Raw genomic sequence first — 24,134 nt, 5'->3', positions numbered from 1 at the left:
CTCGCAGGCGACATAATAATAGCATACGATACCGCACATGCGACACAATAATAGCATACGATACCGCGCAGGCTACACAATTATAGCATACGATACCTCGCAGACGACACAATAATAGCATCCGATAATTTGCAGGCGACACAATAATAGCATACGATACCGCGCAGGCTACACAATTATAGCATACGATACCTCGCAGGCGACACAATAATAGCATACGATACCTCGCAGGCGACACAATAATAGCATACGGTATCTCGCAGGCGACACAATAATAGCATACGATACCGCGCAGGCTACACAATTATAGCATACGATACCTCGCAGGCGACACAATAATAGCATACGATAATTTGCAGGCGACACAATAATAGCAAACGGTATCTCAAAGGCGACACAATAATAGCATATGGTATCTCGCAGGCGACACAATAATAGCATACGATACCTCGCAGGCGACATAATAATAGCATACGATACCGCACATGCGACACAATAATAGCATACGATACCGCGCAGGCTACACAATTATAGCATACGATACCTCGCAGGCGACACAATAATAGCATACGAGACCTCGCAGGCGACACAATAATAGCATACGAGACCTCGCAGGCGACACAATAATAGCATACGATACCCCGCAGGCGACACAATAATAGCATACGATACCTCGCAGGCGACACAATAATAGCAAACGGTATCTCGCAGGCGACACAATAATAGCATACGATACCTCGCAGGCGACACAATAATAGCATACGGTATCTCGCAGGCGACACAATAATAGTATACGATACCTCACAGGCGACACAATAATAGCATACAGTATCTCGCAGGCGACACAATTATAGCATACGGTATCTCGCAGGCGACACAATAATAGCATACGATACTTCGCAGGCGACATAATAATATCATACGATACCTCGCAGGCGACACAGGTATAGCATACGATACCTCGCACGCGACACAATAATAGCATTCGATAATTCGCAGGCGACACAATGATAGCATACGATACCTCGCAGGCTACACAATAATAGCATACGTGACCTCGCACGCGACACAATAATAGCATACGATAATTCGCAGGCGACACAATGATAGCATACGATACCTCGCAGGCGACACAATAAAAGCATGCGATACTTCGCAGGCGACACAATAATAGCATACGATACCTCGCAGGCGACACAATAATAGCATACGTGACCTCGCACGCGACACAATAATAGCATATGTGACCTCGCACGCGACACAATAATAGCATACGATACCGCACAGGCGACACAAGTATAGCATACGATACCTCGCAGGCGACACAATAATAGCATACGTGACCTCGCACGCGACACAATAATAGCATACGATAATTCGCAGGGGACACAATAAATGCGTACGATACTTCGCAGTCACCACAATAACAACATGTTGTATTCATTTAGTGTTCGCTACTATAAAAGTTTCAAATATCCATTTTACAGCTATTTATTTTGTTTATTATACGGAACTAACTATCAATATATAATTTCTACTATCACATTATTGTAAATCTTGACCTTTACCTTTGACATACAATAAGGATACTCTACTGGTCAATCGCAAACTTCCACTGAAGTCCTAGGTAAATAAAACTGCAGGGACAAGCACAGCAGTCAAAAACTAAAATAAACCCTGTTTAAAGGCACAATGAAATTAACCTAGTGACAATAATCTAGAGCTCAGGCGTTTTAACACAATGCCGCAAAGTCATTAAGCCTTTTTGAAATTACGTTTATCGTAATCAGTGAAATAACCATTGCATCTATCACTGAGTTTTAAATTATCATTTGTCCCATCTGCAATTCAACTTCCAATGCATTTATTTATGCGAAAAATTATTTTAGCCAGAGCGTAGATTACTAGTTTTAAGGTACTTTATAGCTCTAGCATAAACATCTAATTAAAACCCACATTTGCATGCAAGTTTACCCGATGTTGCCGGATGGGCTTTTAGGGTTCATAGAAGACGGAAAGACTGCGATACACAAATACAAACGCCCCAAACAGACCACACACTTAAAAAAATAGCTTTACCGAAAAATGATGGGATTAGAGGGGCTTAAGTTAGTTTGCATTGACATAATCTCACACATGCCGCAACATTTATCGTTAATTACAAACTCATATCATAACAAAATACCACACAAAATCATAAGACTATCAGAGCCAGCATTACTTGAACAGAAGAATAAAGCAAAAAATCAACATAAACTGATGAAGTGTTTTTAAGTTCTCAACGACCGGATACCAACGTCACCTGCAAGCCGGAGCAACAGGGCTAGCTATTGAACGGTACGATCAATCATTAAATGACAGCCACCAGACAAGGCTCGCCTTACCACGGGTTAAAACTTTGTTGTAATTAAGCCAAATAATAAAAGTATCAATGTACAAACAACTCATACACAAATAAAACAGACCCTACTTTAAACGTAATGGAATGTTTATGTGCAGACAATACATTCTATACCGACTGACCTGCCACGCGATAGGCAGACAGACCGACATACAGACGTTCGCACCAGACGCCACCTTTTTCAAAGCGGACATAAAAAACGCAAAAACTCAGATATCCAAATATCAATGAACATATGTTTTTCTTTGGCGAGCTATTCATAAAGGTGAGAGAATACCTTGAACGAGCTATTTTAAACTGTACGGCGTTCGCTTTTTTTCTCTTCTTTTCCTCTTCTACTTTATATTCTCTTCATATACTACTAATAAATTACCGAACGTTTATACCTCGTTTTCGTTCATGTCTATATATCAATTATTAGTCAATTATATTTTTCACTGTGTCTTATATAGATATTTGTATTGATCTGAGCATTGTAGTATCCGTACAAGAACAACTAATAACATATATCTTAATACAATCACCTCTTTGTCATATGTCTTCGCTACGGCGGCTCGCATTTTCGCTCTTTTCTCATCCGTCGCTCTAGAGGCCTCCTGCTTTCGCCTTTCTTCATCTGAAATAGATCCAGTTTTGTACCAGCTCGTCTACTAGGAAACTTTTCGGCAAAAAAGTCGACGTATTTTGTAAACTCATACACACATATAACATTTGTTGCATAGGCGTTATCGTCTTGATCGAGGCTCAAATACAATTGAAAATATATATTTGTAGCAAAGCCAACACATATGGCTTAGGCTCAACCTCTTCTGCAAGATGTGGTTACACCACCATAGATCTTTATTCGATGGTTATAATGACTTTTATTAAAATTCGAAAGAAAGCCCATAACATGTGAAAAAAAAAACATAATCAAATACTCATCTTTTTGCATTAAATGTTCTTGAAATTTTGTGGCCTACGTTTCGCTCCACTTTTTATCTCAAGTTATATACTTATTGGAACTGCCCAACATTGTCATGATTATAACTCGTACTACACACAAGTGTCGACTATACAAGTTGGAAGCTATCTGAGGCCAATCCGGAATGAGAGTTTATATTTGACTGCGCTACCCTCTGTCACTCAAACAGACAATGTCACTATGATGACCTATGTTAGCAAATGTTTAAAGTGTTAATTGCTTATGTTGTTTGCCTTAAAATCTCGTTATTACACGAGTGGTTATTTGGTATATGAGTCTCCTTAAACATAGTAAATGCGTTTCAAAAAAGGTCATCATCTTCATTGACGATGTGACATTCTCTTTGTATCATAAAAACCTGATGATTTATATAGCTAAATACATAAAAAGTCGCTATAAGCGCGCACATTGTGTACGCTGTTCATTTGTATTATGCCTTACTTAACTACGTATATAAAAATATGAAGTAAATCACTCGGCAAATGAATTTTTTTGTTCAAAAATATGGAAGCGAGCAAAACTTGTATCTGTAGACCAACAGTCCGACCGGTTTGTCACAACTCCCGCTATCATAGCAATACCGTTGAATGCAGTTTTGCGAATTTTACGACTTGCAAAAATCTCAAAACACTAACATTAGCGAGCGCGCAGATTTGAACAAAACAATTTTGTCGTGCACATATAACATTGGATTTAGATGCAAAGGGTTTTAAAATGTTTATTGCGATTGATTCTAAGTCTTTGTTTGAGTTGTAAACATGCACACACAAAATGCTATCAGTTGTTTGGACTATTTAAATTCTCTTTCTTTATCTACACCTTAGTTGTTAATTTAAAAATAATATATGTTTATGTATTCATTGATACATTTTGATGTTAAAACCAATTCTATAATTGAATACAAAAATGGTCCGTAGCCAAACAATACCAAATATACGTAAAGATATAAGAAATATTACATACAATTTCAGGCCATACTACATTATAAGAACAGGATAGTCAGCCCCGAACGCTGGCGGACATATAAACCAGAAGGTGCTGACTGTTTTAATTTCAAATGACCCTCAGTGGATTGTATTCTTAGATGACGTCACTTAAAATATATTAAACAAGTAATATGTAAAAAATACATATTGATGTTATTGCAAGATAGCGACGGGATTTATGATATAAATGCAATCATCTCATAGCTAGAGCCAATCTTGATTCCACATATATCATTTGAACAAAAGTAGCATGGGCAGTTTCATCAAGTGTAATAGCAACGATTTCATGCCCAGGAAATATTTCAATAGTGTAATTGAATTGTTGAAAATCTCGCCATCGTACTAAACCGCTCCTAGAATTATTGATGGAACGGTCCCACAGGATCATTAATTGGAAAAACAAACAATGAATATGTTTGCATGACTTAAATTTACTTAAGTATATGCTAATACTGTGACTTTCCACCATCCAAGGAACATGCATTAACACTCATTTATTGGCTCTACCAAGCCATAGCTCTACCAATTCAAGCCATAGCTCTACCAATTCAAGCCATAGCTCTACCAATCCATAGCTCTGCCAATTCAAGCCATAGCTCTACCAAGCCATAGCTCTACCAATTCAAGCCATAGCTCTACCAAACCATAAATCTACCAATTCAAGCCATAGCTCTACCAATTCAAGCCATAGCTCTACCAAGCCATAGCTCTACCAATTCAAGCCATAGCTCTACCAAACCATAGCTCTACCAATTCAAGCCATAGCTCTTCCAAACCATAGCTCTACCAATTCAAGCCATAGCTCTACCAAGCCATAGCTCTACCAATTCAAGCCATAGCTCTACCAATTCAAGCCATAGCTCTAACAAGCCATAGCTCTACCAATTCAAGCCATAGCTCTACCAAGCCATAGCTCTACCAATTCAAGCCATAGCTCTACCAAACCATAGCTCTACCAATTCAAGCCATAGCTCTACCAAGCCATAGCTCTACCAATTCAAGCCATAGCTCTACCAAGCCATAGCTCTACCAATTCAAGCCATAGCTCTACCAAACCATAGCTCTACCAATTCAAGCCATAGCTCTACCAATTCAAGCCATAGCTCTACCAATTCAAGCCATAGCTCTACCAAGCCATAGCTCTACCAATTCAAGCCATAGCTCTACCAATTCAAGCCATAGCTCTACCAAGCCATAGCTCTACCAAATCAAGCCATAGCTCTTCCAATTCAAGCCATAGCTCTACCAATTCAAGCCATAGCTTTACCAATTTAAGCCATAGCTCTATCAATTCAAGCCATAGCTCTACCAAGCCATAGCTCTACCAAATCAAGCCATAGCTCTACCAAGCCATAGCTCTACCATGCCATAGCTCTATCATGCCATAGCTCTACCAAATCAAGCCATAGCTCTACCAATTCAAGCCATAGCTCTAACAAGCCATAGCTCTATCATACCATAGCTCTACCATGCCATAGCTTTATCATGCCATAGCTCTATCATGCCATAGCTTTATCATGCCATAGCTCTATCATGCCATGGCTCTACCATACCATAGCTCTACCATGTCATAGCTCTACCATGCCATTGCTCTACCATGTCATTGCTCTACCATGTCATTGCTCTACCATACCATAGCTCTACCATGCCATAGCTTTACCATACCATACCTATCGAAGCCATAGCTGTACCATGCCATTGCTCTACCATGTCATTGCTTTACCAAGCCATAACTCTACCATGCCATAGCTCTACCATACCATAGCTCTACCATGTCATAGCTTTACCATGTCATTGCCCTATCATACCATATCTCTACCATGCCATAGCTCTACCATACCATAGCTATACCAAGCTATAGCTCTACCATGCCATTGCTCTACCATATCATTGCTTTACCATGCCATAACTCTACCATGCCATAGCTCAACCATACCATAGATTTACAATACCATAGCTCTACCATACCATAGCTATATCATACTATAGCTCTACCAAGCCATAGCTATACCATACCATAGCTCTACCATGCCATAGCTCTACCAAGCCATAGCTATACCATGCCATAGCTCTACCATACCATAGCTCTACCATACCATAGCTCTACCATACCATAGCTATACCATACCATAGCTCTGCCAAGCCATAGCTCTACCAAGCCATAGCTCTACCATACCATAGCTCTACCATGCCATAGCTCTACCATACCATAGCTCTACCATACCATAGCTATACCAAGCCATAGCACTACCATGCCATGGCTCTACCATACCATAGCTCTACCATGCCATAGCTCTACCATACCATAGCTCTACCATGCCATGGCTCTACCATACCATAGCTCTACCATGTCATAGCTCTACCATGCCATTGCTCTACCATGTCATTGCGCTACCATGTCATTGCTCTACCATACCATAGCTCTACCATGCCATAGCTCTACCATACCATAGCTATACCAAGCCATAGCTGTACCATGCCATTACTCTACCATGTCATTGCTTTACCAAGCCATAACTCTACCATGCCATAGCTCTACCATACCATAGCTCTACCATGTCATAGCTTTACCATGTCATTGCTCTTCTATGCCATAGCTCTACCATGTCATTTCTCTACCTTGCCATTGTTTAAATTTTTAATAGCTCTATCATGCCATTATTCTACCATATCATTACTATACCATGTCATAGCTCTACCATGTCATTGCTCTTCCATGCAATTGCTTTACCATGTCATTGATATACCATGCCCTTGCTCTTCCATGTCATAACTCTACCTTGCCATTGCTTCACTTTTTCATAGATCCACCATGCCATTACTCTACCATGTCATTAATATACATTGTCATAGCTCTATCATGTCATTGCTCTACCATTTCATTGCTCTTCCATGCAAATGCTTTAACATGTCATTGCTCTACCATGACATTGCTCTACCATGCCATAGCGCGACCATGTCAAAATTCTTCCATGTCATAGCTCCTCAATGTTATAGCGCTTATATGTCATTGCACTTACATGTCATAGCGCTACCATGTCAAAGCTATAGTATGCCATTGTTCTATCATGTCAAAAACCTACCATGCCATTGCTCTACCATGTCATTGCTCTACCATGTCATTGCTCTACCTTGCCATTGCTCTATTATGTCAGTACTCTACCATGTCTTTACTCTACCATGCCTTTGCTCTACTATGCCGTTACTCTACAATGTCATAACTCCATCATGCCATTGCTCTACCATGTCATTATTCTACCATACCATTGCTCTACCATGTCAATAATTTACCATGCCATTGCTCTACCATGCCATAACTTCATCATGCAATTGCTGTATCATGTCATTACCCTACCATACCATTGCTACACCATGTCATTACTCTACTATACCATTGCTCTACCATGCCATTACCCCATCATGCCATTGCTCTACCATGTCATTACTCTACCATACCATTGCTCTACCATGCCATTATTCCATCATGCCATTGCTCTACCATGTCATTACTCTACCATACCATTTCTCTACTATGCCATTACTCCATCATGCCATTGCTCTACCATGTCATTACTCTACCATAACATTTCTCTACTATGCCATTGCTCTACTATGCCGTTACTGTACAATGTCATTACTCTACCATGCCATTGTTCTACCATGTCATTGATCTACCATGTCATTGCTCTACCATGCCATTGCTCAACCATGTCATTACTCTACTATACCATTGCTCTACCATGACATTGCTCTATCATCTCAAACCTAGACCATGTCATTACTCTACCATACCATTGCTCTACCATGTCATTACTCTACCATACCATTGCTCTACCATGTCATTACTCAACCATATCATTGCTCTACCATGTCATTTCTCTACCATGCCAAAGATCTACCATGTCATTAATCTACCATGCCATTGCTCTACTATGCCAAAGCTCTACCATGTCATTACTCTACCATTACATTACTCAACCATGTCATTACTCTACCATTTAAATTGCTCTACCATGTCATTACTCTACCATGCCATTGCTCTGCCATGCCAAAGCTCTACCATGTCATTACTCTACCATGCCATTGCTCTACCATGCCAAAGCACTAACATGTCATTACTCTACCATGCCATTGCTCTACCATGCCAAAGCTCTACTATGCCATAGCTCTACCATACCATTGCTCTACCATGCCATTGCTCTACCACGCTAAAGCTCTACATGCCATTACTCTACCATACCATTGCTCTTCTGTGCCATTGCAGTTTGTCCAAAGTATAACCGTCGAATGATACAGCGGATTTTCATATGTAATTGAAGTGTGAACTTAACCAGCTGTATACATATGTATTGAACGTATATGGAACATCACCCCAAAAACAGTATGTCGTGTGTTATAACCTGCGACGGTTTATCAACGAGTTCGGTATCGGTTCGCATTTTTGAAAACAATACTGCATTATCTTTTAGTTCGGTTTTTCCAGTTTTCTGCATGGTCATTCCCCGTACTCTAGCGAACTAATTGTTTTGGTATGTATTGCGGTAGGTGAAAGAAATTATTCCTGTACTTTTTTAAGATCGATCCTATAAATAAGAATAAATTGTAAATAATTGTATACAATTCCTCTTTATCCGTGTTTGGCACTGGCTTTAAAAATCAGGTTTACCGGTAAACAACTGGGACATTCGTCATATACAAGGGCTTGGAGTCTCCATCGAGGGTTTGAATTAATATTACAATAATAATCAAATATCTATCAAAGAGGCAACTATTCAATCCTCCATTAGGGAGAATTCTACTATAATGTTTTCTACTCTTTGGATTAAGGTGTAAAACTGACTTGTAAAACTACAATGACAACATCATGGACAAGCATAGCAACCTTACCACAGCTTAAAAACAATAACAATGAGTGCGACAAGTGGCAAACGCCTTGACGAGACAACTAACAAAATAATACATACACGCACGCACACGCACGCACGCACGCACGCACGCACGCACGCACGCACGCACGCACACACACACACACACACACACACACACACACACACACACATACATACATACATACATACATACATACATACATACATACATACATACATACATACATACATACATACATACACACATACACACATACATACATACATACATACATACATACATACATACATACATACATATTAGAAAAGACTCAAACGAGCCTTTAGCGTGGTTACCAAACCTACAAGGAAGTACAAGTGATCAGCCTCGGTTGACGAAGACCGGTCAGACTCAATATCAACGTTGTATCATTGAATCAAATATTCCTAAAGAGTTGTTAGGAGGCCATTAAAGTGTGCTCTCTAAAGGCATTTGATGTGTAAATGTCAGCTCTCTGTCCGCGTTATTGATATTCAGACAATACAGGGGGAATAAGCGATCTGATACGACGAGATCTACAGGAACAGAGTTAGGTATCGTTCCTTACCTATCTGCTTTAATGGCGATCATTGGCAAATCTCAAATACCAGTGGCCATTGAAATAACGAATATATAGGACTGGCATTAACCTCATTTGCCTCATTATTTTTAATCTAACGTCGGAGCGATTTATGGAGACAAAAACAAATCAGAGTAATAAGTTGAGTATACTTTAAATTCGCATACAATTGTTTAGGACATCATTCAAATTAACAACGTGGTTAACGAGAGCGTTGTTAAATTTTAAACGTGAAATATTTGGTTATGCGCTCATATGTTTAAATAAAACAAAGTCAACTGAAACAATTGTCTCAAATCAGGTTAGAAAACTGAAGATCAACATGTATCCAAAAACATTGCAAAGGAATAAAATTTGAAAGTTAACAACGAGGACGTTAACAACTTTAACAATTTTAAGCGCTGAACAGTCAGCTAAATGTTTATTCTAGTTTATAATCGGCATTTGAGAATAAAGAAACTATTTTTTGTTTTTACATTATTCACCACAGAAAGGATGAACATTTTTATACGAACAATAACAAAATGTTATGTGCATTGTTGGGCTCGTCTCTATGGTTTCATTTATTTTAGTGGCCGAGACACGCTACACTTGTAATGGACGATTTCTACGTAGGATATTGTCACAATGGTTCAGATTTTAATTGAGAATGCGAGCAAGTATGTAATATCTTGCTTCAATATATGTGAACTTAGTTGATTTGCTTTTCAAAAGATAATCGTTTTCTTTGAAATAATGTCAGATCTTTTGAAGCAGTTTCTTCAGAAGTTGAAGAAGGTACATGGATATGAATAAAATAAAGGACATCCTACTAAAAAAATTTTTTTAAACATGCCATAGGAACCATACATGTACTTTTATTTGGCCAAACAAGGCAATGCACATACCTATTTATGTTAACATAGATAGAGGTTTCCGCTGTTCGAGTTACCAGTAATCACTTCGATCTGCGTTTGATTAAAAACAATAGGCGTTTCGCAGTGTATACTGGTATGTCGGACAATAAGCACTCTAAGTAAAACTTCTAGTTCCAACTAACAAGCAGGCTATGCATTTATTGCTTAAGGTATTCCGACCAACTGTTTTCAATTTGCCTATGCACAATTGGTATGTTTAAATTAACATGAGTGGAATGGGAGACTCATTTCACCTGGTCACATTTTCGGATGGTGTTTGTATGATGGAGTCAAAATAATCTACAACCCAGCATCATATACATGCAAAATACTAATTGTTTCAAGCAACTTCTCAAAGCTGCACTCTCACAGATTGAACGTTTTGACAACTTTTTTATTTTTTGTCTTGGAACGAGCCAAGTTTTGCGAAAATCCATGAAAACCAGTAATATAAGACTGCTGAAGAAAAAAGCAGGTCGCAGAGTTTTGTATTTAAGTTCAAGATTGATGTTTTATGCATTTTCTTAAACCGTTAGCTATAAAACATTAATTTTGGAACGTTAATATGAAAATCTACGATCTGATTTTTTGTTAGCAATTTATATCATTGGTTTGCAGATATGTACGCAAAAGCGCTCTTTCAAACAAAAAATAAAAAAAAAAGTTGTAAAAAATGCTATATCTGTGAGAGAGCAGCTTTAAAATCTTAATTATTTTGTCCAGCTCAGATTTTATTAAACATATAATTTTCAACAAGGAAAGAGTATTTTATGCATTCCTTAAATTATGTGCCATCCATACCTGGCAAGTTGCAAGCAAATACGTTCAAGAGTCACTTAAATGTCATTGAAGCAGCCATTTTCTTAACTTGTTTATTTACTTCGAAAAGTGATGTTATATTTGTATTTTTCCAACAAAAAAAGGTGTATACGGACATCAAATAAAGTAGAAGCTTATTCATAACTGAAAAAGAAAAACGCTTAATTTTGTTTTATAATAGACAGTCACCGCATATGCAGACGCCTCACGCGCGCTATGCCGGGGATATCAATACACGTTTAAACGGCACACGTTTATACGGTTTTCAGTAGGGCTGCTAGCTGGCTTAGTTACTACATACGTGCCTTTATTAATTCTTTGGCTACTTAATATTGACTTAACTGTAGAGGACCATTATGTAGAAGGGCAATGAGCGTAAATGAGGACAGACATGGGATCCCAATGAATTAACCCATTTCCAAATAAGGGATGTCAAGAACGCATGTTACAAAGGATCAGCTGCCAAGTTAGTCTTTTGACTGGTCAACATATTGTTTCGCTTGCTGGCATCACACTGAGGATGTCACTTAAACAAACGAATTACTTTTTCATTGAAAGTTTTCTGGAAGTGAATTATTTCACGGGCTGTTATCAAACTTATCAGTCAAATAATGAACCTTAGTGCAATAGAAATGTATAGACGCATTTTTAATTATCGGTTTACGACGCTTTATGCCAAACTTATTTTTGATGCCGATGATGTTATTTTGAAATCAAACGCTGTTTTAATACATTCCTTACAAGGCAGACGACAATTTAGATGTTTACATTGTAATCAAGTTTCAAGTTTATTTAACATCACTCATGTCATAAGTGCATGACAAAAAGAGCAAACGGAAACGGAAGACAAGACCCTAGGCAGTGTATTTAAATTAACATTATATGGTATGTACTACATAAATTCGTAATTGTACAGGCAACAGCACAGTTAAGATTTGTGTTAAGAGAAGTGTTTCAAAAATGTTTTTCTGATTGTTTGTAACAATTTTATTTGACATATTCTCTCCTTAATATGATTATATTGTGCATTGGAAAGACGATAAAAGCGCTGAAAGCGTTGAAAGGCTGTAGACGCGATAAGCGTGATTTTTTTATATTTTACAATTCTGTTTTCAGGCAAAAAAAAATCACTTTGAGTGCCATCAAACTGTATTCGATAAGTACCTGTCATTTCCTAAGTGTAGGTTATGTAAATTGATGATTTCTTTATACAAATAGCTAGTTTCATAACAGTAACTGATAAACGTATATGTCCTTGGATATATGCACATTGCTTTCATCTCGCAAATTCATTACTTGTTTAAAATTAATTAAATGAAAACCAATATTGACTACTTGATTAAGATTGAGTAAGACAGGGTCTTTTAGTCAACACATTTCCGCTCAATTATCTCTAACTTCCTGTTCCCTTAGGTTCTTCTCCAAAAATTTTAAAAAAATGTTTTGGCTTGCTTTCCAATTCACATTTACGTTGTAATCTTATGAGCGTTTTTAAATAAGGTGGTGTTTTAATTCGCACTATTTTAAACCGCATAACACTATACATCCCGTTCTATAACCCTGGCGCATTACTCATTTTAACATGTCATGTCCAAAAAGTAGATCTGATACCTGGTTTCGATTTGTGGTACTAAAGTATGTGAGCGAGCCTGCGGACTACAGCCTAACAACCAGTCGGTTACAATGTCAAAATGCTTAAATTGTGATGTGATTGTTACTAAGTTACGTTATTCCAAAGCACCCGTTTAAACAAGGTGAACGTTTTTGCAGATGTTGATATAGTTTTTTCGGTATTACACTTACATAATATTCGGGCCGAATCTCCCGTCAATCTACTTATATATGTGCATAGTGTTCGCGCATCGATGACAGCATTATAGTAAAACATGTCCTTAGAGACGAGGCATTTGTTGATTGCTTGTTTGTTATAGGCTATTTATTGTATTATGTTATTACTTTTATCTAAAAGTACAGAGGAACAGGCACATTGCAATTCCCGTGGGACTCGAGATGTTTATGTTTATGGTTAATCTGCGATTAACAGCACCATGAAGGTTATTCTTGTCCTGCAGCTTGCTTTCGGTTTGAACTGGTACTTATAAGTAGGTTTTGTCCATAGAGAATGCATAAGCACTAAAATGTCATATACAATAATATGTGTTCATATAAAGTTAATTTGTAAGCATCCGAAATTTAGAAATAGATTGAAACTGGTCATTGACAGTGATGATAAAAACAATAATTATTATATGTCAAAAACATTATATATATGTTGATAGCATTGGGTTTAAAAATAGTTGGTCATCAATTCTTGCTAAATCAATCATTACTTCGAACGTATTGAAGCGCTTAATTGTTATGCTAAGATGTTAAATTATTGTACTAATTGTTACATCCTTTATTATGACATACAAGCAACAAGTCTATTTTATGTATGACGTGTCCTTTAAGTTCATTTTGTTTTTTGACGAAAGATATTTTCATATGTAATTTCCTCAAAACAATAACATATTGCGGGAAAGGACAAAGCTGTTTTGCGGCTTGCACCCATGCCGCTTTGATTAAGAAGTTACCACACAATATGTATGCTATATTTGCCAGAGTGTCTATACCTCGTGATAAATTGCGTCATAAATGCTACGTCGGAGGCAACATTTTGCTTCTAATGAAGACTTTAAACGAATATAACTTCACTATTTCTTAACCATTTTAAATGAAACATAGCACTGTCTACGCCGTCGGAGCCCCGCCTTCGGTCGTTTTACCAGAGTTTAATTGAGAGTTTAGTTTCTTAAAACACTTTGACAAACATTTTCATAAAACGGCCGTCTGACGGAGCACTATCAAAACATTATTTTGGGAACAGGATTGTCGAAGTGTTTGATGAAACTATTCACCTTATCAAGCTCCAGTAATAGGCTGCCCTTTGTTTCATAGAAAATGTTGAAGTAAAAGAAAGGCTATCTTTGTTATCGTATTCATTTTAAGCAAAATGTTGCCTTCCGACGTAGCATATATGACGTAATTTATCACGTGGTATACACACACTGTTTCCAATTCTTTTTGTTTTCCACAATGCGCTCATGGGAAATAGAGTAAATCATCAAGAACAATATTAGCTTTCACTTGGCGTGTAATATAGGGAGATGGTTTTCATGCTGACATCGAACATAATAGCAGAAGTTTTTAAATGTGTTATTCATGGCATGCCAATATGTTGTACAATTTGTCGACCATTGTTTGTTTTTAATAACGTTACAAACTTCTTTCTTAACTCCAAGTAACATTGCATTGCATTTAATTATTAATTTCCCGGGAAAATAACATTATAAATACTGTCATGTTTCATTACCAATATGATTAATATCTTTTGCCTACGATTAAATCTCCTTGCAAATCCAATTTTCTTCTTAATAATATCCATACGTTTCTTAAATTGATAACATTCTTCGTACTTTTCTCCAATGAACGGCAAAATTAAGTCAATAAGAAGCGCCAGAAATCTAAACAGGTTGCAGAGTTTTTTCTCTAAATAACCTGACCTCAATTTCTCAAAACTTCTTAAGGTTATCAGCATAAAGAAGCTTATTTCAATAAGCCTTATTACATTCTTTAATTTTATTTTTATAATTGAAAACTGGCTTTATTTTATTGTGACTATCATAGAGACAAGTACTGTTTTCAGTCTAAAAAGACTTAAAACGTAAAAAATATAGAAATAAAACAAAAATGGTAAGCTGCATCCTGTCAAATTAGAAATTAGCCAAACTACGTTCATACAATAATAAGATTATTGTTTTTTTTACCTTCTAGATTAATGCAAATCAACAATTCGTTCCTAGTGCTAGATTTTAATGTGTTTCCTTTTTGTCACGTTATTTTGACATTTTCTTTTAATTTGAGAACTGATAAAACTATCACATTTGCAGAACAAGAAGTACACCAGTCGAGTTTTGATTGGTTTATGGGAACATTAAAGCTTGAATTGATTTTAGCAAAACAACTTTATATTGTTGCTAAGTTTACCATAACCACAAGTACGCAACATCATATGGCTATACAAGCATTATTATTTTCCGTAAGACATGTTTTTATCTCCCACAGCGGTAGTCCTCTCTTGATCCGATCGTTTTCTTCAGTAAATTGCTTTCCGTGTTACCATTTTAAAGTCGCACAATATAGGTTGATGTTTTAATTTCAATGCATTATCATATTAATCTTATTTGACTTTCATGATCAAAACACAAGAAGCATACGATTTGTGAACAGTTAAAAAATATTAGTGATATTTTGGCGCTTTTTTAGCTGGGAAATTTAATTCAAACCCGCATGAATAAAGGTTAAAATCATTCATATTTTTCATTGATGTTTTTGCACTAACCTATATTAGGCACCTTTAACAATGCTAACTTACATATAGAACAAGAGACATATACATGTATACTATTATTTTATGTCTCTGACTGAACGAAAGTTTATACCTTTCGTCGTTGTGTTGCCAATTTAAAGTGTTAAACTATCATAAAATGATAAAACAATCTGTATAAATGGATAGAGTTAATGAAATAAATACATGCAAGCAATCATTTGATTTAAATGCCATATTCAATTTCTTTACTTACTTTTCTTCCTCTTAGCTCTGATCATAAGTCCCATGTTGACAATTTAAATCACTTCCGGATACTAAAGTCCTAGTCTCACAAATGAGCTAAAAATCCCAGTAAAACGTTTGATCGCATTGTGTTCAGGTACTTATTCCGGTTGGCACATTGCAAGTGTATTCTATAAGTTATCCGGTCTATATGGTCGTGGTTTGGACCGACACTTAATCATCCGTTAAGTACAGACACATGTACGTGTCAATAGAGTTGCGCAATGAATGTTAGAACAATTAATAACTGTTACGAGTCTGCGGTTCAAATATTGGAAGCATCCGACTAGGGAAATCATCAGAGACTTGCACATTTTACATACAATGTAATATGAGCAAAAGCCCGGAATAACGTAAAACCTCCTATGATTCTTTGTGGGCGAATGGATTTGGTATCAGTCTACTTATTTTTGTTGAATGTGTCGGCGTGCGTTCGCTCCCCGAAAACAACCAGGATTTTTATACTTAAATCGATTTTTTTCTGCTTTTTCGGTTTTAAAGAGTAAACTTATAATAATAAATGTGTTTTCAGATGCCTTACCGGGCAAATTCAGTTTTGGTGCAACCGTTACGCCAAGTGTACGTTTCATATCTCTAAGCTCTTAAAATTATTTTAAGTGTATAAAATCTATGTAGACATATGTGAAGAATAATAAGATTCAATGTGAGCTTCTTGAGAGATATGGTTTAAAAAACGAACGTTGAATATATTTTGAAATTTCATACAAGTGCATTTTACCTACAACAGTTAAAGCGAACATATATCAATGCGAATATAATATAAAAGGTCAACTTTAAAAAGTATTGGAAAATTAATTACTGCCCAGGGGCAGTATTCAATAAGCAACTTAGATTGAACTTAAAATTAAGAATAGAAACTAAGTGTTTTGACTGGCCTGTATATTTAGCTGACCAATAGGCTGAATGGAATCACTGAGGCATGTCCAGGATAAAGATAAGATAAATATTGAATACTGGCTCTTGGATATAGTCCTTATAAAATTGCCATTGAACAAACAATTACGTATTCAAAAATACAAAAAGGAAAGAGAGGTGGTCAAAATCATGTGCGATTGACATTGCACAATGATCGAGGAGTGAATGAAACTTTACCCTAAGAAATTCACACCGTGATTTAAATTAGTCGCTTCTTAATTAAAACAAAAAAAAAACACTCATAACATCAATGATATTACGAAGATAAAATGTGAACCTCTCAATATTTCAAAAGGTCATAAAAGCCTTATTAAAGTATGTTCTGTTAACCAAAGATCTGTGAAAATAAATCATTAGCCCTTTGCACATGGCTTGGTAGTACGGTGGATAACACATGCATCAGTGAGATCGTTCCCGATTGGTATCGCATAAAGCATGGTCCTCGTCCCAGGAAAATGCGAGGAGGTGCTTTTGCTAATATTTATAAGGCCATTATGGAATTCTGAATGCTGACATCTTCCAGTAATGGACAATTTTCAACGCTTGAGTACAATGATTGTAATATTACTATAAATAAGTACTCCTTACTTCTTTCAGTCATATACAGACCTCCACCATCACAAAAGAACGGTTTCAGTACTAATTAACTCATTGAGCATGAATGACCTGTGTGTCTTTCAAAAAAGGCAGCCATTGACAAGCAAATTGTTATAGTTGGTGAGTTAAACTCCAACTTGGACATACACACAGATCGTGACGCTTCAAAATTTAACAGCTGTCTAGAAACATTTGGTATGAAACAAAATGTTTGAGGACTAACACATGTCGTAGGTCATACATTGGATGTGCTTATCACAAGTGACACTGACGACATAGTCTAAAAATATAGAAGTAAACTACCCAGGAAAATCTAATTCTGATATGAAAATATCACGTGACAATTTCGCTGTGATATTTCATACTCGAGCAGTAAAAAACAGCTCAAGTAAGAAAGCAATGTACATGTACCAACATCCTTCAAAAGTTTGGTGATCAGACCGCTCACCAAAAAGACGGATCTAGATGCAAATGTTTTGAAAATCTATAAAACTGTCTCATATTTAACCTACGTGTCTTAAAAAATAATTGATGCTCGTTTGGAAAGCCACTTGTCTTTGAAAAGATCTCCACGAAGAACACCAGTCCGCATATAAAAATTTTCACTCAAATGAGACTGCCTTACTAATAGTTCAAAATGACATTCTCAACTCCCTCTTCCAAAATGATATAACAATGTTATTGATGTTCGACCATTGCGCTGCATTTGTTACCATCGATCACTAGACACCATTGCACCGCCCCCAACACCCCACTTTGGTATTGCAGGCAAACCACTCGACCGGGTAACTTAATTTCTGAATGACCGGTATTAAACTGTGACAATTTAATATAACATTATTATAAACTAGTGCAAATTAAATATAAGGTTCCACAAGGGTCAGTTCTCGGACCCAAATTTTTCACATGTACACTTAACCTGTTGGGGCAATATGCAATACACATGGACTAAATCACCATTTTACGCAGACGATGGACAACTTTATTTGTATTTTAAACCATTGAATTCGGTCATTCAGAAGGAAGTTTTACGCTAGAAAACTTTTTCGCTGAAACGTATCCTTGATGAACAACAATATGTTGAAAGTCAATGCCGATCAAACTGAGTCAATGTATTTAAATATCAAAGAAACGAAAACACATATTGAATCCGTTTCTGTGAAAATTGGGGAAGCGGATATTAAACCATCTGAATGTGTGAGGAATCAATTACGTCAAATAGGTCACATCATGAAATATCTAAAACAGATACTACACAATCGTTAGTAAATTATTCACAACACCCCTGCATTATTGCAATGCACTCTTGAATGATGTTCAAAAGACCACGTTGACAGATAAAACTGCAGCTCGGATCATAAAGAGGACATCGCGTAATTTTAAGTTCAATCTAAGTTGCTTATTGAATATGGGCCCTGGGCAGTAAATAATTTTCCAATACTGTTTAGAGTTGACCTTTCATATCATATTCGCATTGATATATGTTCACTTAAACTGTTGTAGGTAAAATGCACTTGTAGATTAATGATTCATAATTTGCTCTAAATTTTAGCGATTTGAATTTACCTATTTCTCCAGAACATGACGTTAATTGCGAATTGCATACAAGACCACCAGTCTGTTAAAAGGTCATCCGATTAAAATGATAAAGTTATTATTATTTAAACATGTTTCGAAATTAAAATTGACTCTTCAATATTTAATAGCATTATGTTGAGTATTGATTCTTATATCAGACATTGATTCCTTTAGGGCCACAAGAATGCTACACATATATGAACATAGTTATACTTGTCCTTAAAACGCATCTGTCGACTGCAGGTTTGCAATATAGGCAGTTTATTGTAGTTGGCTATCGCTTTTGTCTGGAAATGCTGCGAACTTGTGCGATCCAAATTAAAGCACTTGAAATATTAATGATCGAAGTTAATTTAAAAAAATCAGCAACACGAATGCTTTTTGGTCGTGCATTCCAGCCATTAAAAGGCAATAAATAATTCTTTCTTGAAATTTAACAATATATAAGTAGCTTAAGTCATTAGAGCATGTAGCAACGAAGAAAGGCCATTTACAATTAATACTTCATTTGAACGCACAACTTGCATTAAATGTTTGGAAACCTGATTGAATCTTCTAATTGACAGTGACCATAAGTGCATTTATATGCCAACTACAAATAAATATTTTTTATTCAAATTTATAAAGCTAAAATAAAATGTGCAGAAAAACATCAATATGCTCGTTTCTTAAAGATAATGAAAATTTATAATTTAAAGATGGAATTTAGAAAATGATGTTAGTTATACATGAACCAAAACAGCGTTTTTCATTTCACAATAAAGTTTTTAGATCATGGGATAACTGAACATATGAAAATTGAGGAACATAGGTTATAATCGGATTTTCATAATAAAAATAATAATAATTATGAACACAGAATAATCTGGGAAGGTAATGATTTGGGTTGATTCAGACTAGAACGAATGTTAATACATTTATTCTCATGCTGCTACATTCTATCATTTATCAGTACAATATTTTACTCTACGGTATGTCTTATTATCATGCATTTCCTGTACTGAATTGTTTATCTATATTAAATTTCATCAGCTCAATTAAGAAATAAGTAATTGCCGTGTGTTTTTCGTTGCTGACTCTTCCGAAAGTCGTAATTAATACAAATGTTATCTTTTAAAATGTGATTAGGTCGATTCCATAGTGGTTGTTATTTTGGGCAATCACAGAAAGGATGTTTAATAAAAGTCGAATAAACATGTTTCATTTAGTTACCATTTATAAATGAATTTATTATATAGAATGAATCTGTGTAAAAATTTAATGAATTGCGTCATTAGAACATCTGTACGTATTCATATTAATATTTTCCCACTCTATCTGGGTTTTTTTATTATTTAAACATTTAAACGTTTATTTAATATACATATGTCAGTTGAGAAGATAGTCTTTAAAGATAGAAACTTCTATGGGAATTTGAAACTGTTTAATTAAATAAAAAAATCCCCGCTGATTAAATAAAAACTTACATATATGATTCCTTCCATGAACTTGTGTTTGATTCGTCAATGTAACGCCTTTTCAAGCAAGGAGTTAATGAGTAAGACAAACACAGTGAAACTCTATACCGCCTTTAACTATAGGTTAAAAAATGTATATTGTTTGATTTTGTGCTGTGTTTTTATCCCATATGGAGTAAAAAATATCTGTTTTTTTATTTCTTGTAATACGGTGTTTGATGGATTTGGCAGAACAGATAAAGGGATAATGAGTTTGGGTAGTTCAAATATTACAATTACTTTTCGTAGGAGTGTTATTTTTATTTTTTCCCATTGCTTTTAACATTTTTTAAATGATTGAAACTTCGGTTAGAATTAAGATCAAACCTGTCAGCATTGCTGTAAGAAAACTCTTTGCCTTAAGTTTATGCATTTACAGAAATCCATTGGAAAGGAAGTTCATCGCAGTTTGTCAAAGTTGTGCTTTGCATTTTGTGATTTGTTTCAAGTTTTTCATTAACTTCATGTAGTTCTCTTATTGCTGGTTATTATTAGTATCATTATCACTTGAAAGCTGACTTTGAAGTATTTCTATAGTTTCATTTAGCCTGCATTCTTCCAAATTTATATTGTTCGTTCTTTTTGTTGCACATTTTATCGTTGAATTTCGAAGTTTACCTTAAAAAACTTCTCAACATTTGTTCGGGTTGCAATCAGTATTTTCTACAAGAGTAAATTGATTTGTAGACCTTATCAATACTTATGTGAAAAACTACAGAAACAAGCTCAGAAGCAAAAAATAAATAAAACATAAACCCTGTTTAATGGCGCCAAAGACATAGAACACACAAAATAAATCACAAACAAGAAACATGGAAGAACAGCACAAAACTCCACAAACAGCATAGTGCATATTATTTTTATATACTACATACAAAAACTAGGTATGTTTATCAAGGATTGTTAGGTACCGCCTTGGAACGGTCAGTAAAATGTAAATTTTCAGGGGATTAAAACCAGTTTACGTGCACAAACCTCACTCTTATCTCAACAATCCTAAATAAAGAAAAAAAACGTAAAAGGTAAATCTTATCAAAGTATGCATTAACTTGAGGAAACTTAAAAATAAAACAAATAATAATAATCCCCAAGTACTTCAATTATTAGAGATCCACAACAAAACGTTCTTTTATTGAACGTTTATTATTATTTTTTAAAATAACCAGGTCTTTTTTGTTGGCAGTTTCCGTACATCACAAGTGCTGAATGGTCGGTTCTTAAACAATATGTAATTGATCACTTACTTATGCAATAAGCAATACTTTCTGATATCAATATAATAATCCAGTCTGTTACAAATTTTAGGTTTTGTATTTCAATACCATGTGAGCTGCATCGTTGTAAAATTAAGTTCTCGCTAAATATCGCGGATGTTGCCAGGTTGTTTAAGTTTGTTTCTGAATTGATTTTGACATTTACTTTATCTAGCATTGGATAAATAATAGTGTTAAAATCTCCGCCGATGACAATATTTCTATTAGTATGTATTAACCGAGCTGTTTCTAATATTTTAAAGACTGATACTACATATTTTTGTGAATTATGTACAGGGAGGAAAGTTGAGGGAAAACATCAACGTTTTGCCATTTGTGACGTAAAGACAGATTTAAGATAATTAAAGTTACGTCTAAAATACTTTATTGAAACGGCGCACTTGTGGTCAATATATTATTCTTAATTTGAACAATTCGTAATCAACATTATTGCTTAACTCAAGCACATCTACGTTCGAAATTGAACGCTAAAGTATCATGTTATGGAATTGAATAAATGTCCGAATTGGTATCTTTTAATTTGACATAAATACGATTTTTTTAAATGAGTATAGTTGGAGCTAATTTTAATACAGTCGAACTCCGGTGACTGGAACTCCCATGGATCGGCAAAAATACCTCGTGCCTCGAAAAATTCGAGCTAAGCGAAAAAGCTTACCTTCATTTGAAAGAAATCGGTCTGTTACATCAAGTTTGAGCCAACAAGGAAATCAAGCAAAGCGAGTTCGAGTCAACGGGGTTCGACTGCATATGCTTTCACAAAACCGAAAAAAGGTGAAAAGGTAATAGCTTTATGTAGTACCGTTTTCGGCAAAAATTGGGTTTGTTGTCGGCTTGCGTTCATAGCGTTTGGACAAAGGAATGATCACATAGCATTTATGTGGCATACGTTTGGCATTTGTTTGCCTAAATGCGCCCTTGGGAAATAGAGTAATACAACAACAATGCCCTCAGTGGTCCCTTCGGATATAACGCAAATAAGCTATTTTACATAATGAATAGAAAAGGATAACACGTTGTTGTTTTACTTGTTATGCTTGGTATGCGCATTCCTTGTGCAACTAGTTGTTCAGAAAGAAGGAATACCCGTTTTCGTTCTTATTAATGATGATGTTTATGTTTTATTCCATGTTACGTATTATTGCATTTAATCATTTATTTCCGGGAAGAAGCATTATAATTAATGTTAGGTTTAAAATACGAAATTATTAATATCTTTTACCTACTGTTAAATATTCTTGCATATCAGATTTTCTTCTTCATTGTATCGATACGTTTCCTAAATGGATAAGATTTGTGGCTCAATTCACAAATAAACGGCGAACTATAGCATACATGACGCGTCAATAAACTAAAGAGGCAAATGAAAGGGCATAAATAACCGGCTATTAATTAGCAAAGCAGCATTTTGTTTTGCTAATTTAACAATAACTACCCGTACACAACGAAAAAACAACAATTACCAATACTCATTTCCATAGGACATGTTTTTATCACTCAAGTAGAAGCTGACTTTAATGCCATGCTCAGTAACTTTACTTACTTTTCTTCCGCTTAGCTCTGATCATTAGTCCCATCTTGACAATTTAAATCCTTTGAGGTTCAAACTATTAATACTAAAACTTAAGTCTTAAAAAAGAGATATAATGCGCTATAACATGTTTGATTTATTCGTCCTCAGGGACTTTTTCCGGTTGTCACACTTTAAGGGTATTCTATAACTCTGGTCGATATTGTCGTGATAGAAACCGACACTGAATTATCCGTTATAACATACCCACTCACGTTCTTGACATAAAGTCAAGCAATTAATGTGAGAACAATTAATAACTGTAATGATTCCCGCGGTTCCAATATCCTAAGCATCCTACATGGGAATTCACCAGAGATCTGCACACTTTGCATATAATGGTATGCGAGCAAATGGCCGGGTCAACGAAACCGGATAAAATTGGTAACATCATGTGTGTGATGATTTTGTAAATAATGTTTTTGGCACAATCTACGGGCCCGAGTTTAGGTTGTTATAGTAAATGATTTGTTTAGCT

The 24,134-nt window shown here is 35.7% G+C and overlaps 1 protein-coding gene across 1 annotated transcript in view; it reads right to left on the bottom strand.

Annotated features, from left to right (window-relative positions):
• LOC128243363 (inositol 1,4,5-trisphosphate receptor type 3-like) overlaps positions 1 to 23,656 on the bottom strand; it is a 136,415-nt gene extending 112,759 nt beyond the window's left edge. Inside the window, exons 1-2 of the mRNA XM_052961102.1 lie at positions 23,630 to 23,656; positions 2,926 to 3,017 (exon numbers count right to left, since the gene is read on the bottom strand). Coding sequence (XP_052817062.1) covers positions 2,926 to 3,017; positions 23,630 to 23,654 — 117 coding nt within the window. The 5' untranslated portion in view covers positions 23,655 to 23,656. The remainder of the gene's footprint in view (positions 1 to 2,925; positions 3,018 to 23,629) is intronic.
• Between the last annotated feature and the right edge of the window lie 478 nt (positions 23,657 to 24,134).

Source organism: Mya arenaria, chromosome 8 (genome assembly GCF_026914265.1).
Source record: "Mya arenaria isolate MELC-2E11 chromosome 8, ASM2691426v1".
Taxonomy (NCBI): Eukaryota; Metazoa; Mollusca; class Bivalvia; order Myida; family Myidae; genus Mya; species Mya arenaria.
This window is presented reverse-complemented; position numbering and strand designations above follow the sequence as displayed.